We start from the raw sequence: 15,270 nt of genomic DNA, 5'->3' as shown, positions 1-15,270 counted from the left end.
TACTGATGTTCTGAGCTATCCACATAGTTAATTTAAATTTCTCATTCTTTTTATCCAAGGCACAAGTCATGGTACTTTTGAAATGTATACTCCTCCCATCAGATATAGAAAAGACACAAGTTGAAGTCTTCGGAAAGTTTAATCACACTGTGACTGAGTTCATCCTTGTGAGTTTCACTCAGGATCCTGTGACACAGCTGGTGCTCTTTGTCCTTTTCCTCATGGTGTACTCTGTGACAGTGGTGGGGAGCATCACTCTGATAATATTAATCTATACAAACTCCCGGCTGCACACTCCCATGTATTTCTTCATTGGGAACCTGTCTTTCCTAGACCTCTGGTATTCAACTGTATATACCTCCAAAATCATGGTGACCTACATTTCTGAGGACAAGAACATTTCCTTTGCTGGATGTGTGGCTCAGTTCTTCTTCTCTGGTGGGCTGGCATATAGTGAATGTTACCTCTTGGCTGCCATGGCCTATGATTGCTACATGGCCATTTCCAAACCATTGCTCTATGTTCAAGTCATGACTCAAAGGGTCTGTATCAGTCTTGTAGCACCTTCATATCTTGGAGCATTTGTTATACGTGACATCATTACACAAGAAACATTCACCTTGACTTTCTGTGGGAATAATGTTATTGGTGGCTTCTTCTGTGACATCCCATCATTGTGGAAGCTGGTATATGATGTGAAGACTAATTATCACATTTTTCTTTATTTTATGTTATCTTCCAATGTCCTTACATCCATCGTATTCATCCTGGCCTCTTACCTTTTCATCATTGCTGCCATCTTGAAGATTGGCTCCACCCAGGGTCAACTCAAAGCCTTCTCTACTTGTTCTTCTTACTTAATCTCTGTCACTTTGTATTTTGGTTCCATTCTTTACATTTATTATAGTAAATATAAGATATTATGTTCCAGGTATTCCCTGGAACAAGATAAAATTACTTCCTTATTTTATACTGTCGTCTTCCCCATGTTGAACCCCATGAGCTATAGTCTGAGGAACAAAGACGTGAAAAAAGCCTTGACGAAACTCTTAAAGATGACAGCTTCTTGAATTTTATTAAAAAAATAACAAAACTTTGGGGTTTTTTTTTCTGTTAGAATTGCATGATTATTTGCTTGTACTTTCATGCCAAGTTATGATTGTTCTGGAGAAAGTTTTTTATCATACCCTATGTTTTTTTTGTTTTTGTTTTTGTTTTTCCTATGTTAAAACAAAGAATTTTTTTTCCTTGTAGAATAGAATTACAAGAGTTAAAATAATTTAAGCTATAGCAATTGCAGAAGAAGTAGTGGAAATGTTCTTTGGAGAAAAGTATAACTGTACCCTTGTGTGCTAAAATCCCAAATTATTTGATGTCTCTGAAAAAATATCTCCGTTTCAACATTAATATTATTTTATCAGAATGATATTGACTCTTCTTTTGACGCTAGCTATTAGAAATAAGCTTTCTGCTTTTGTCTTAAAAGACATAAGCTTTCCATGTCATTTCCCATAGTCTTCTCTCCAGGATCAAACTCTATGATCATCCCTATCTCTGTGGACATTTGGACTCTGCATATGTTATTGAATCTTTCTCTCTTATCTTGCCAGGATCCAAACATCCATTTCTACATTCTACTAACCATGCCATTGTGAGAGGTTTTCTGATTCTAAATTTGTGCTTCCAAGTTAGACAAATCTGTTCACAATGAGACCTCAACTTTTAAATATGAACAATATTCTCAATGTGCATGCAAAAGAAAGAATAATTATGATGCAACATTTATTAAATCAATTCAAGGTTATCCCAGTTTGTTTCTAAAAACTCTCATTGTTAGAGTGGTTCCTTTCTTCTCACCTTCATTAACACGATTCCAAAATCTTCCTTTTCATCATTATGAACTACGCAATTAACTTAACCCTGAATGGAACTTCATAAGGGTTCAAGCTGAGTGATTTTGTTCCTTTCATACTGTAGTCTAATGGAGGAACTTTTAAAGTTATGCATGTGCTAGAGATGAGCAGCATGTAAAAGAAGGTCGTCACAGAGTCAAAGTAAAAATTGGAATTACAGGCTACTTCAATTCTTCATTCTTCCATTCCGTTTTATTTCAATAAATAATTTCCTGAAGGTTCAAAGATTAATAAGATGACATTGAGCCTGTCCTCAAGGAGCTTATTATATTTTGTTAAAGACGAGATGGAAGGATGCAACACATAGGAAAATGAGTATAATCGAACATCCAGGCAAATTTAGGTAGGGATATTTTAGGACAAAAGAACATTTCTCTATCCCAAAACATTGTAGCTTCTCTCTGACGGCTACATTTCCTTCAAGAACGTTAAGGCTACCATTATTCCATCCTGTATTGGTACGTTTATGTATTTTTGTGACACTCATTAAGTGTAATGTCCTTGATCTGGAGTCAGGAAGACCTGAGATCAAATCCAGCCTGAGATACATACCAGCTTTGTGACCCTGTGCAAGTCACTCAACCCTATTTGATTCAGTTTCCTCATTTGAAAAATGAGCTGGAGAAGGAAATGACAAACCAATCCAGCGTCTTTGACAGGAAAATGCTGAATAGTGTCAGAAACAGATGGACATGACTAAATAACAACAACAAATCATCTATTTATCTAATATCAAGACAGCTATCTCTGTTTCTCCATACTTATCTATATCTGTGTGTTTGTGTTATATATGTATGTATTGATCTAAATTGTTGTATACCTATTTTCTGTGTTAAAATAACCAAGTGATGCCACAACTGTTTGGACACTCCCCCAACTACTTAAGGAAAGTATCCTCTTCAGCAAACATTGTAGTGACTAGTTTGGGTATTATATATCCTTGGTTTAAATTCCTGCTGTGCTCCTTGCTACCTATATCATTTTGAGGAAGTTTTGCTTAATCTCTCTGAGTCTCCTGGTCTTTAACATAATAGATTCACTCTACCCAGGGCAGACTTAATAATTAGAGATTCGCTCTACCTAAGGCAGACTTAAAATTTTCCCCACTTGTGGCTCTCATCGTTCACCTGTGACCCTGTACTATGGCTCCATTCTCTTCATTTACTCCTGTCGTAGTACTAGCTACTCTGTGGATATGGATAAGATTGTACTGGGGTTCTGCACTGTGGCAATGCCCATGTTGAACTCAGTGATTTATAGCCTCAGGAACGAAGATGTCTTGAAGAAAATGCGAGCTCGAATACACATTTCCTAAAGAGAAGTTGTAATGGAAAAAGGGAACAAAAATGTGTACGTATTCTTCATTATAGTGTTCTTTTCAAAAAATAATAATAATAAATTATTTTTCTGGAGAGATGGAACATTTCATATCTCTACTTTTAAAACGATTAGTTTCATTGCCATGTCTGTTTAAATGCATTTATTAAATGTTTCACAATAAAAGCAAATTCAGTTACCTCCAGTTTGTTAATTGTGGTCTTCACTATTTCAAAGCACAAAAGACCTTAGTTACTATCTATTCCCTCCAGTTCTTTTAAACTAATAATCATTTAATGTATTTTAAGTTTAAACCATCCATTTCCTGACCTGTGGTCAGGAAGTCCTGAGTTCAAATTTGGCTTTGGACACTTGTGTGACCCTAGGCAAATCACTTAAAATCTACTTGCCTCAGTTTCTCAGTGGGTATAATAACACCACCTATCCCACAGCATTTTTGTGAAGATTGATAGTGATAATATTTCCAAAAAAGTGCCTAGAACATAGTAAATGTTATATAATTGCTCATTCCGTTCAATTCCCACCATTCTATATACTGGGAATAGAATAACAGAAAGGAGGTAGTCCTGGATTATGAGGACATTACATCTTATGAGGGCAGATTATGTTATAACACAATAATAATATCTAGCTTACTGGGTTGTTCTTAGAAAACCAGTGTCAGGCCTTCTACAGTCAGGAGCCATAGTAACTACTGTACTCACTTCTCTGTTAAAAGAATGGAGGCTTTAGAATATGATAAACTGGAACGCAAAATGCTAGGATTAGACCCAAGAGTAACCTCTCTGAGAAAATTGAAAAAAAAATCTTTCAGGAGAAAAACGGACATTTCATGAAATGGAAGAATTTCAAAGATTCTTGGTGAAGAATCAGAGCTTAATAATAATAATAATAATAATAATAATAATAATAATGATGATGATGATGATGATGATGATGATAATAAAACTGACTAGAATAAAAAGATTAGAACGGAATTAAAAGTCCAATTGCAAGATTTAAGAGAAGGATAACAAGGTAAACATGAAAGAGTGACCAAAGGGCTCTCAGTAAAATTAAAGTAGTTACCTTCTTAGTTGAGAAAATATGTGTGACTCCTAAGCACTTTATCATTACTAGGTTTATTAAAAAGGAGTTTACATAGAAACATGAGATACAGTCAACTGTGTTAGAATGATGTCCAAAAAGACAGGAGGCGTGAGAAAGAGGGATGCACTGGGATAAGGATGAGGGGATGGTAGAAAATTTCCTCACAAAAAAAAAAAATTCCTCACAAAAAAAAATTCACAAGTGCACAATGCACTGGCTTTTTCTGTGTAGGGGAAATGGGAGTGGGAGTAGTAGTCAATGTTTGAACCTCACTATTATCAGAACTGGTTCAAAGGGGGAAGGAAATGTATGCACACTAAGCTGTATATTGAAATATAACTTGCCAATAGGGAAATAGGAGGGGAAGGTGATAAGAGGAAGGCAGGGAATGATATAAGGGAGAACAGATTTTGGGAGTTCGTGGATAGAGGCAAAATGGGCCTTTGAGGAGTGATGAGAGAAAGAGAGGGAGAAAGAGAGAGAGAGACAGAGAGAGAGACAGAGAGAGAGAAGAGAAAATTGAGTGAATGGAATTACATAGTAAATAATCATAATAGTGAATGTGAATGAAATGAACTGACCCATAAAACAGAAAGCAGAACAAATTAAAAACTAAACTTCATTTGCAAATCACACTTGAAAAAGAACGACACACACAGAGTTAAAATAACAGCATGGAGTAGAATGTAATATGCTTCAAGTAAATTAAAAATAAGGCAGGAGTAGTAATCTCGATCTTAGAGAAAGGAAAAGCAAAATATGCCCAATTAAAAGAGATAATGAGGAAAATGACATGTTGCCTAAATGTATCATACACATGAATTTTTGTAGCACATTTTTCTGTTAAAGTTCTCATTTCTTAAAGGTGTGCTAAGTATAGAAGAGTCTGAAATTTATAAAAATAAGAACCATTCTTCCAGAGTCACCTAAAATGCTCTAAATCACTATTGATTAAAGAAATGCAAACTGAAATGACTCTGAGGTGCCACCTCACATCCATCAGAAATGACAATTACTAGAGGTAGTAAGGGAAAAATAGATATACTAATGAATTGTTAGAACAGGAGTGAACTAGTCCAACCATTCTGGAGAAAAAAAATAGAATTAGACTCAGAGGGCTTTAAAACTATGCATACCCACTGACCCAGAAATATCACCAGTTCACTTATATCCAAAGAGATCAAAGGAAAAGCCAAAGGATCTAAGTGTACAAAAATATACATGGCAGTCCTTTTTGTGGTAGAAAAGCATGGAGCAGAAAAGTCTTACTACACCCAAGGATTCTGTCCAGAAAGCAACAAATTCAGCAATTTTTAATTGGAAAAAAACAGGAAAAATGGTACAGTAATTCCTCTGGAAAGAGAGCCATTGAGAACCAATGAGGAGTCATAGTCATAAACTAATAAAACTGTTTGAAATCTTAGTGATACCACTCCTCTCCTCTTCCCAAAAAAGAAACTAAAACCCTAGTGGATTCTGTGACTTATTAAAGGTCACACAATTACAGACTCCAAACCTGACCTAGACTTTTTGACTCCTAGGTCAATTCTCCCAGCAGTTTCTTTTTCCACTTTATTACGTTGCCTATCTTTTTTTTTTTAATCAAGGCTTTATGATTTAGCTGTATTGTGACAAAATTGTGTAATGGGGAGACCCCTGGCATTGGATGCAAATTTAATGCAAATCCTGCCTATTACATTTACTGATGTTGGGCAAGTCAGTTAACTTGCAAGAGCCTTAAGCACCTTCCCAGGATTTTCCTACTGAGCCATGGAAGTAAGGTACTTTAGTGGAGAGGACTTCTCACACCTAAATCTTCTCATGTTGATGAAATCACACATCTTTTATTTTTGGTGCATTAGTTATACTACACAAAGGATGAATATGAGTAATGATTCTCACTGCAGCATGTGCAGCATGTGATTCTCACTCCAGCAAGGTTCCAGGTGAGACCATGCTTGATCAATTGACTATTCAAGTGTTACTGTATTTCGTCCCTCTTCCAAATTTGCTCTGACCGATTTTTGCACTGGAGAGAGATTAATCATCATTAAATAATTCGTGGGAATAGTACTGCACTGTCTCCTGACCCCTGACTTCTAGTCCCAGCTCTGGTCTTAACTAGATATAAGAACTTATACAAATTATTACCCTTTTATGGACATTAGTTTCCCCATATATAAATAATTGTAGGTGGTGCTGGGGCTGAGAGAGAGCGATACATTGTAACTCAAAATTTAAAAAGGAAAAATATGCTAAAAAATAGGTAATAAGGTGCAGCTAGGTAACACATTGGACAGTGTATCAGCCCTGGAGTCAGGAAGACCTGAGTTCAAACCTGTCCTCAAACAATTGACAATTACTAGCTATCTAACCCTGGGGCTTGCCTCTCTCCCTCCCTCCCTCCGTCCTTCTCTCTCTCTCTCTCTCTCTCTCTCTCTCTCTCTCTCTCTCTCTCTCTCTCTCTCTCTCTGCCTCTGTCTCTCTCTCTCTGTCTCTCTCTCTCTCTCTCTCTATATATATATATGTATGTATACATATGCATATGTATACACATATATACATATGTGTGTGTATAATCCCTCCAACTACCTAAATACTGAGAAAAGTCTCAAGAGTTACGTATATTATCTTTTCATGTAGGAATATAAACAGTTCAACTTTAGAAACTCCCTTATGATTTTTCTTTCCCGTTTACCTTTTCATGCTTCTCTTGATTCTTGTGTTTGAAAGTCAAATTTTTTTATTCACTTCTTGTCTTTTCATTAAGAATTCTTGAAAGTCCTCTATTTCATTGAATTACCATTTTTTCCCCTGAAGTACTACACTCATTTTTGCTGGGTAGGAGATTTTTGGTTTTAATCCTAGTTCCTTTGACTTCTGGAATATCATATTTCAAGCCTTTTGATCCCTTAATATAGAAGGTGCTAAATTGTATGTTACCTGATTGTATTTCCACAATACTTGAATTGTTTCTACTAGCTGCTTGCAATGTGTTCTCCTTGACCTGAGAACTCTAGAATTTGGCTACAATATTCGTAGGACTTTCTCTTTTCGAATCTCTTTCAGGAGGTAATTGGCGAATTATTTCAATATTTATTTTGCCCTCTGGTTCTAGGATATCAGGGCAGTTTTCCTCTATAGTTTCTTGGAAGATAGTCTCTAGGCTCTTTTTTTTTATCATGGCTTTCAGGTAGTCCCATAATTTTTAAATTGTCTCTTCTGGACCCATTTTCCAGGCCAGTTGTTTTTTCCAATAAGATATTTCACATTACCTTCTATTTTTTCATTCTTTTGGTTTTGCTTTGTAATTTCTTGGTTTCCATTCTAATTTATAAAGAACAATTTTCCTCAGTGGGCTTTTGAACCTCGTTTTCCATTTGGCTAATTCTGCTTTTTAAAGCATTCTTCTACTCATTGGCTTTTTGGACTTCTTTTGCCAATTGAGTTAGCCTATATTTAAAGGTCTTATTTTCTTCAGCATTTTTTTGTGTCTCCTTTAGCAAGCTGTTCACTCGCTTTTCATGATTGTTTTTTGCATAGCTTTCATTTCTCTTCCCAATTTTTCCTCCATCTCTCTTAATTGATTTTCAAAATTCTTTTTGAGCTCTCCCATGGCCTGAGACCATTTAATATTGATTTTGGAGGCTTTGGTTGAAGAAGCTTTGGCTTCCTCTGATGGTAAGTATATTTCTTTCTCACCTGAAGAATGGGAGGCAATACTTGTTCAGAAGTAACTTCTTATAGTCATATTTTTTTCACTTTCTTTGGCATTTTCCCAGCCAATTACTTGACTTTGATTCTTTTGTCAAGAGGAGGGTAAGCTCTGGGAACCTGTAACTTCTCAGCTACTCCTAGGTGGCAGAATCAAGGGAGAAGGGTTTACTCCTCTCCTAGACTGTGCGCTGGTATGGGAGCAACCAAAAACATTTCCACCCAGAATCTGGGAGTAGAATTCCCTCTGCACAACTGCCTCCAGCTCCATCAACTCATTGAGGGATCCTCCTCCTCACCCCAGGACTACTCTTAGGGCTGAGATTCAGATCAGCTGCTCAATTCCCAGAGGCTCCAGGTAGAGGGCTCCAAAATTGGATGGTGCCACTGCAGCGGTGGCAGTTCTGGGTCCAGACCATTCTGCCTTCTGAAAGAAGAAGCTTTCTCACTGACCTTTGAAGCTGTTTGTGGCGTCCCTGGGCCTAGCAATCTAGGAACTGTTGCCACTGGTTGCTCTCTGAAAACCACTCTGGGTCTTGTCCCTGCCATGCTGCATGGCCTAGGTTGGGTTGTACTCTGCTCTGTGCTGGTATGATAGAGCCTTCCTGTTGGCTCTCCAGGCTGTCTTGGGCTGGAAATCTCTTTCACTCTGTCGTTCTGTGACTTTTGCTGCTTTAGGATTTGTTTAGAGACATTTTTATGGGCTTTGTGGGGGAACTTCTACAGGTCCATCTTTCTGCTCTGCCATCTTGGCTCCATCCCCTGCTGTCTCTTCTCTATTCATAAATTTTTCATCTATCAATAAGTCTGTTAAGTAATATGGTTCATGTTCTTCTGACCTCCTTGTAAAATCTCTCTTCATATTCAAGTCATGTATCCTTTTACCTTACCCTGGTAAGTAGTGTGAGAAATAGTTCAATGTATCGTTTCTACCATATTGCTTCCTAATGTTCTCAACAATTTTTTTTCGGGGAGGAGCCAAGATGGCAGAGCAGAAAGATCTATATATGCTAGCTCTTACCCCACAGCCCATAAATTACCTGTAAAGAAGAACTCTCAACAAGTTCTAGAGTAGCAGAAGCCATAGAACAAGGGAGTGGAGGAGATTTCTATGCCAGAGAGACCTGAAAGATCAACGGGAAAGGACTGTCACGCACTGGACCAGAGCAGAGCCCAGCGCTGCCTTTGCCACGTGGCACAGAATGAGCATAACTGAGCAGACTTCAGGGACAGAATCTCCAGCAGCAGTACAGGTCCCTCAACCCACAGGCGCCAAAGGTCAGTGAGAGGGTCTTTTTGGCTGGCCAAGAGGGGAGCCGGGTGTCCCCATAACTCAGGCCCCCTCATGAGGCAGCAGTAGAGGCAGCAGTGGATAGGGCTCCCAAAGCAGGCAGTAGACCACATCCATTGTTGAAGTTCTCATCATAAACCCCCTGAGGGAACTGAGCTCTGTGTGGAGGCCCTGCCCCCTCCTGAGCAGCTGATTTTAATCTCACACTGAATAGCACCCCTGCCCCTGTTGAAAGCCCCTGAGGATTTGGAGCAGCTCATTTGAATCTCAGCCTCCAATGCTGGCTTTGCAAACCTGGAGGCTAGGACGTTGTGGAGAGGAAACTCAGAAGTCAAGTAAATGGCTGGGGAAATACTCAAAAAAGGGAAAAAAAATAAGACCATAGAAGGTTACTTTCTTGGGGAACAGGTGTTCCCTCACATCCTTTCGGATGAGGAAGAACAAGGCATACTTTCAGAGGAAGTCAAGACCTCTGCCTCCAAAGGAAACTTAAACTGGGCTCAGGCAATAGAGGACCTTAAAAAAGAAGTTAGCAGCTTAGTAAAGGAGAACCAAAACAGTGTTGAGGAAAATAACAGCTTTAAAGAGAGGCTAACTCAACTGGAAAAAGAGGTCCAAAAAGCCAATGAGGAGAAGGAGGTTTTAAAAAGCAGAATTAACCAAATGGAGGAGAAGGTTCAAAAGCTCACTGAAAAAAATAATTGGTTGAAAGAGAGAATTGAGTTCAGGGAAACAAATGACTTTGAATTAAAGCAAGCAGTCAGTAAACAAAACCAAAAATTTGAAAAAATAGAAAGTAATGTGAAACATCTCATTGGAAAAACAACTGACCTGGAAAATAGATCCAGGAGAAATAATTTAAAAATTATGGGACTACCTGAAAGCCATGATGAAAAAAAGAGCCTAGACATTATCTTCCATGAAGTTATCAAGGAACACTGTCCTGATTTTCTAGAATCAGAGGGCAAAATAAATATTGAAAGAATTCACCAATCACCTCCTGAAATAGACTCGAACAGAGAAACTCGTAGGAATATTGTGGCCAAATTTCAGAGTTCCCAGATCGAGGAGAAAATACTGCAAGCAGCTAGAAAGAAACAGTTTGAGTAGTGAGGAAATACAATCAGGATAACACAGGATTTGGCAGCTTCAGCATTAAGGGATTGAAGGGCTTGGAATGGGATATTTCAGAGGTCAAAGAAACTGGCATTGAAACCGAGAATCACCTACCCTGCAAATCTGAGTATAATATTTCAAGGGAAAAAAATGGTCACTCAATGATATAGACGAGTTTCAATCATTCATGTTGAGGAAAAGACCAGATCTGTATTTAAAAACTTGACTTCCAAAGACAAGAATCAAGAGAAGCATGAAAAGGTAAACAGGAAAGAAAAATCGTAAAAGTCTCTCCAAAGCTGAACTATTTACATTACTACATGGAAAGAAAATATTTTTCACTCTTGAATCTTTTCTCAGTATTAGGGTAGATGGAGAGATTGTACATACACACACACACATACATACATACACATAGATAGATAGAGAGTGCAGTGTATGTTATATCAGAAGAGATGATATTCACACGCAAAAATAAAAATAAAATAAAAATTAAGGGGTGAAGGAGGAAAATTCAGAGAAGAGAAAGGGAGTAATGAAACGGGGCAGGCTATAACTCATAAAAGAGATAATAGAAATCTTATTCAATGGAGGAGATAAGGGAGAAGGGGAGAGGGGGAAAATAAAGTCACTCTCTCCACCTGTGGCTGAAGGAAGGAATAGCATGCTCACTAAATTTGACATGAAAATTTTTATCATAAGACAGGAAAGTAGGAGAGGAGGCGACAAGTGGGGTGAGAGGAATGTTAGATTGGAGGGCAAATGGGAGAAATAAACACTTTCGAGAGGGGAAAAGGTCAATTGTGCGGGAAAAATAAGGGGGGATAGAGTAGGACAGAGGGCAATATAATTAGTATTACATAATATGATTCTTTTGCAAAAGAACACATATGTAGTCTTTCTTGAATTGCTTCCCTTCTCAGTGGGACTGGGGAGGGAGGAGGGGAGGGACAGAAGCTGGAATTCAAAGTATTAGAAACTAATGTTGAGAATTTTTATTGCATATAATCGGGAAATAAGAACTACAGGGAATGGGGTATAGAAATTTATCTCGCCCTACAAGAAAAGAGAGAAGATGGGGATAAGGGAAGGCTGGAGTGTGATAGATGGGAGGGTACATTGAGGGAAGGAATAATCAGAATACAAGATATTAGGAAACGGGGGGAGGGGAGTGATGGGGTGAAAATTGGACATGTTACAAAGTGACGTAAAAGCAATTAGTATTGAAACAATTGGCTGAATTAATTACTGAGAATAAATCAATGACATATTTAGTTTGGGGGAAAGTATCTCAGTCTAAATTCCGTAGAGAAAGGTAACCTCGGGCAAAATTTGGCATTGATGGAAAAGTTAAGGTTTTAATGGTAAATTTGATTTTATGATTGCTATCTAACCAGGAACTAGAATATGTATAGAAAGGCACGTAAGTCACTTAAGACTTGCCTCAAAAGATGTTCCTTAGCCAAAGTGAAATTACAATCATATTTGAAACCTGGTTATTGGAACTTGCCATTTTTAGATGCTATGGGACAATTAAGTGACTGTTCTTCTGAGTCTAACTCCAAGTATAGGTAGCAAGAAAGACGATCTGAGCCTCCAATCCATGATGTCAGTAAACTGGTGAGATGCTAGTATGAACTGCATAGGTGATCTCAAGGGATGGGTGGGAGAGCGGCTGTTCAGCATGGGCTGAGATGGGATTCTCCTGACTCAATTTCCCCACTGACACCTGGCAGACTTTAAGCCTGTCTGAATTCAAGTGGATAACATAATCCTGTCTGGAAGTGAAATGAAGTTGGGGAGATATTGTAGCTCTACAATGTTCCCATTCTTGGCGGCAATTTCCTATAGTCAAAAGGTTTGTAAGTTTAATGCCAGATCTATTCAATTATAGATTATTGGTAGGGGAACACTGGAAGTTAAGTCTAAAATTAAGCTGTTAGGCATAGGACTTTAGATCAACAACAATAAGTTACAGTCCTTCAATTCATAGTAATACTGCGGAGACAATTAGGTCAAGAGCTTGTGAAGTTATCAACATAAATATTATTTGTGTATCAGTTGGTTAATGTTTTTTAAAAAATTATTTTGTGTCCATATTGCACATGCTTTAAAAAGAAATATCACCTGACCAAAAGTTTGAATTGCTTTATCTGTTATAAACTGTGTTAAAATAAAAAATAAAAATTAAAAAAAAAACAATTTTTATCTAATAATGGATTCTTATTCCAACATCTTAAGTCTTTACACTTGCAATATACAAGGTTCTGTTGTTTATTTGCTGCTGTATATTGTAACTCTAATTTCCCATTGATCTACCTATTTCCTGGCCAGTACCAGAGAGTTTTGGTAATTACAGTCTTTAAATACAGTCCAACATATGTGACTGCTAAACCTCCTTCCTGTACGTTTTTTCTTTATTTTTGGCTATTGTTCTCTGCTTTACCAAATAAAATTTATTATTTTTTCCTATTTCTAATTCTTTAAAAAAATTCATTGACAGAAAGAAGTAGGAATGGCCATAGGTGTTTAAATTAGTGGACCAAAACTGTGGACATTTTCCCAGAAAGCTTTACAAATATTATCCCATCATGGCTACAGATCAGGATTCAGACGAGCAAAGAGTGATATAAAGGATCAGAATCGCCTAGGTTGAATCCTGGTAGGAATCATTAGCTCCGTAATAGAATTTGTCACTCTTTTACATCTCATCAGCTATATGGATCTCCTGATCTTAGAGATTCTGGATTGCAGGGATTACTTCGGAGAAGATTAGGACTTGGAGGACAGGAAAGCAGTCAGTGAATGTGCTTACTGTTGATTGGAATGAGAGGCAAAATTTACAACATGGACCACATAACCCTTACCCCAGAAGTTGACCAATCCTTCATTTTGAATTAGAACTACCCTGACCATGGTAGGCCATAGAAATTGACTTCCAAAATCTGACTGAAATTTTTCACCCAGAAAGTTTTCCTGTTTACAGTTCATCTCACTTAATTAGGTCCTTTCCAACTTGTTTAGGAATGAGGAATGAAATTGCTTCCTAGGTTCTTAATTGCTTGCCTCTTAGCACTCAATTGATCTTAATAGTGCCCAGAACTGCTTGTTAGAAATGGGATCAATAGTAAATGCTGGGCCTTGCAGGCTTCGACCAGCACCAGGAGAAAGAGGTCAAGGGAGATCCTTAGTCTTTCATATTCCTGACCCCAACAGAATTAAGTCTTGGTAAGCTAAGGCTTCCAACCCAATGGGCTTCAGTTATTTTCTTCTGTACATTTTCTTTTCTCCAGCCAATGGGGAAAACTCTACACTTCTCCTGGCCCCAGTAGGCCACACACTCTCCAACTTCTGGGCTTTGTTCAAACTTTTATCTTTGCCTAGATCCATTTTAAATTCACACACATCCTTTAAATGTCCACTCAAAATAACATCTCTTCTCAGAAAGCTTCAGTGATTGCTCAGTCAATAGCCACCTTTTCCCTAAAAGATTCAATATTTTTTTTTAGCATTTTTTAATATATTTTATTATTCTATGTTTTACTTTGTTTTTTATTTTCTCATTAAATTGTTTCACAAAAGTAAGATTTTAGCTTTTATCATTTATTTGATTTTCAAGTGCATGATATTGTACCCCTTTTCTCTATTAGGCACATAATAAATATTTTGGGGGGTACCTTGTGGTTTCCAAGCAAATCTCTGGGTCTACACATATTGGTTTTAGTCCTCAGGACTTCACAATATTATCCTTTGGGTTATGTTGTCAATGAGGATATCCTTCGGGAAATCGGAATTTCCTCTGCCTATGATTTCCTCTAAAGCAGGCACTCTTCACGTTTCTTCTTTATCTTGCACTACTTTGGAATTTCGGTGAAACTTATGCTCCCTTACCATTTTCAGAATACTGTTTTCAAATATGTGAAATAAAATATATAGTATTTCAACAAAAACAATTTAATTGAAAAAAGTGTTTCATTAATAATAATAGATTAATGATAATCTATCTCCATGTCTTCCCCATTATATATACAGATACTTATTTATGTGTCTGTGGATTTATATATGTTTACATATGTGTATATATGTATGTGTGTGTGTATATGTATATATATATAACTAAAAACAGATTTGCAAAAACAAAAGTATCTTTACCAAGATCCCTAAACGGGGTCACTGAAAGTTGTATTCAACTAAAAGTGATCGAACAATAACAATTTCTAAAGCATTTTAATTTTGGAAATTTCGGAAACTAGCCTTGCACTATGAGCATTCTATTTTTTCAGATTGGAGGGAGGAGATAATAATTTATGAAGTTCCTGCTGTGTAGTAGATACTTTGATAAGCACTATACATTTAATTACAGTAGCCTTGGAAGGAAGGGGCTTTTATGACCCCTCTTTGATTGTCAACTACTTAGCACAGTGGATAGAGTTCAGGACCTGCATTCACGAAGTCCCGAGTTCAAATGTAACTTTGCACACTTACCAGCTATGTGACCCTGGGCAAATCATTAAAATCATTTGCTTCAGTTTCCTCATCTATAAAATGAGGATGATAATACCACCTATCTCTCAGGGTTATTGTGAGAAAAAAAAAAGAGGTAATATTTGTAAAAGTGTTTAGAACACTGCTTGGCAGGTAATAAGTGCTACATAAATGTTAGCTATTATTATTATACATATAGAGAAACTGAGGCTTAAAGAGTTGAAATGACTTATCCAGGGTCACACAGCTAGTGTGAGGCTGGATTTTAATTTAGTTTCCCCTCACTTCAGGCCCAGGATATTTTCCCCCTCAAAGTTTAATCTT

The 15,270-nt window shown here is 37.3% G+C and overlaps 1 protein-coding gene across 1 annotated transcript; it reads left to right on the top strand.

Annotated features, from left to right (window-relative positions):
• Positions 1 to 68: 68 nt before the first annotated feature.
• On the top strand, positions 69 to 3,245 carry LOC140522041 (olfactory receptor 9G19-like). The gene is made up of 2 exons (XM_072637095.1): positions 69 to 822; positions 2,999 to 3,245. The coding sequence occupies exons 1-2, from the start codon at positions 69 to 71 to the stop codon at positions 3,226 to 3,228; spliced, it is 984 nt and encodes a 327-aa protein (XP_072493196.1). The 3' UTR covers positions 3,229 to 3,245.
• The last annotated feature ends 12,025 nt before the right edge of the window (positions 3,246 to 15,270 follow it).

The sequence above is a fragment of the Notamacropus eugenii genome, chromosome 2 (genome assembly GCF_028372415.1).
Source record: "Notamacropus eugenii isolate mMacEug1 chromosome 2, mMacEug1.pri_v2, whole genome shotgun sequence".
NCBI classification, from domain to species: domain Eukaryota; kingdom Metazoa; phylum Chordata; class Mammalia; order Diprotodontia; family Macropodidae; genus Notamacropus; species Notamacropus eugenii.
The sequence above is the reverse complement of the archived record's forward strand: the minus strand, read 5'-3'. Positions and strand labels throughout refer to the sequence as shown.

Excerpts from the sequence above, each read along its gene's own strand:
- LOC140522041 (XM_072637095.1), top strand. The coding sequence starts at position 69 with ATGGTACTTTTGAAATGTATACTCCTCCCATCAGATATAGAAAAGACA. Across the intron at positions 823-2,998 it reads GAAGATTGGCTCCACCCAGG|GCAGACTTAAAATTTTCCCC; the intron begins GTCAACTCAAAG and ends GCTCTACCTAAG.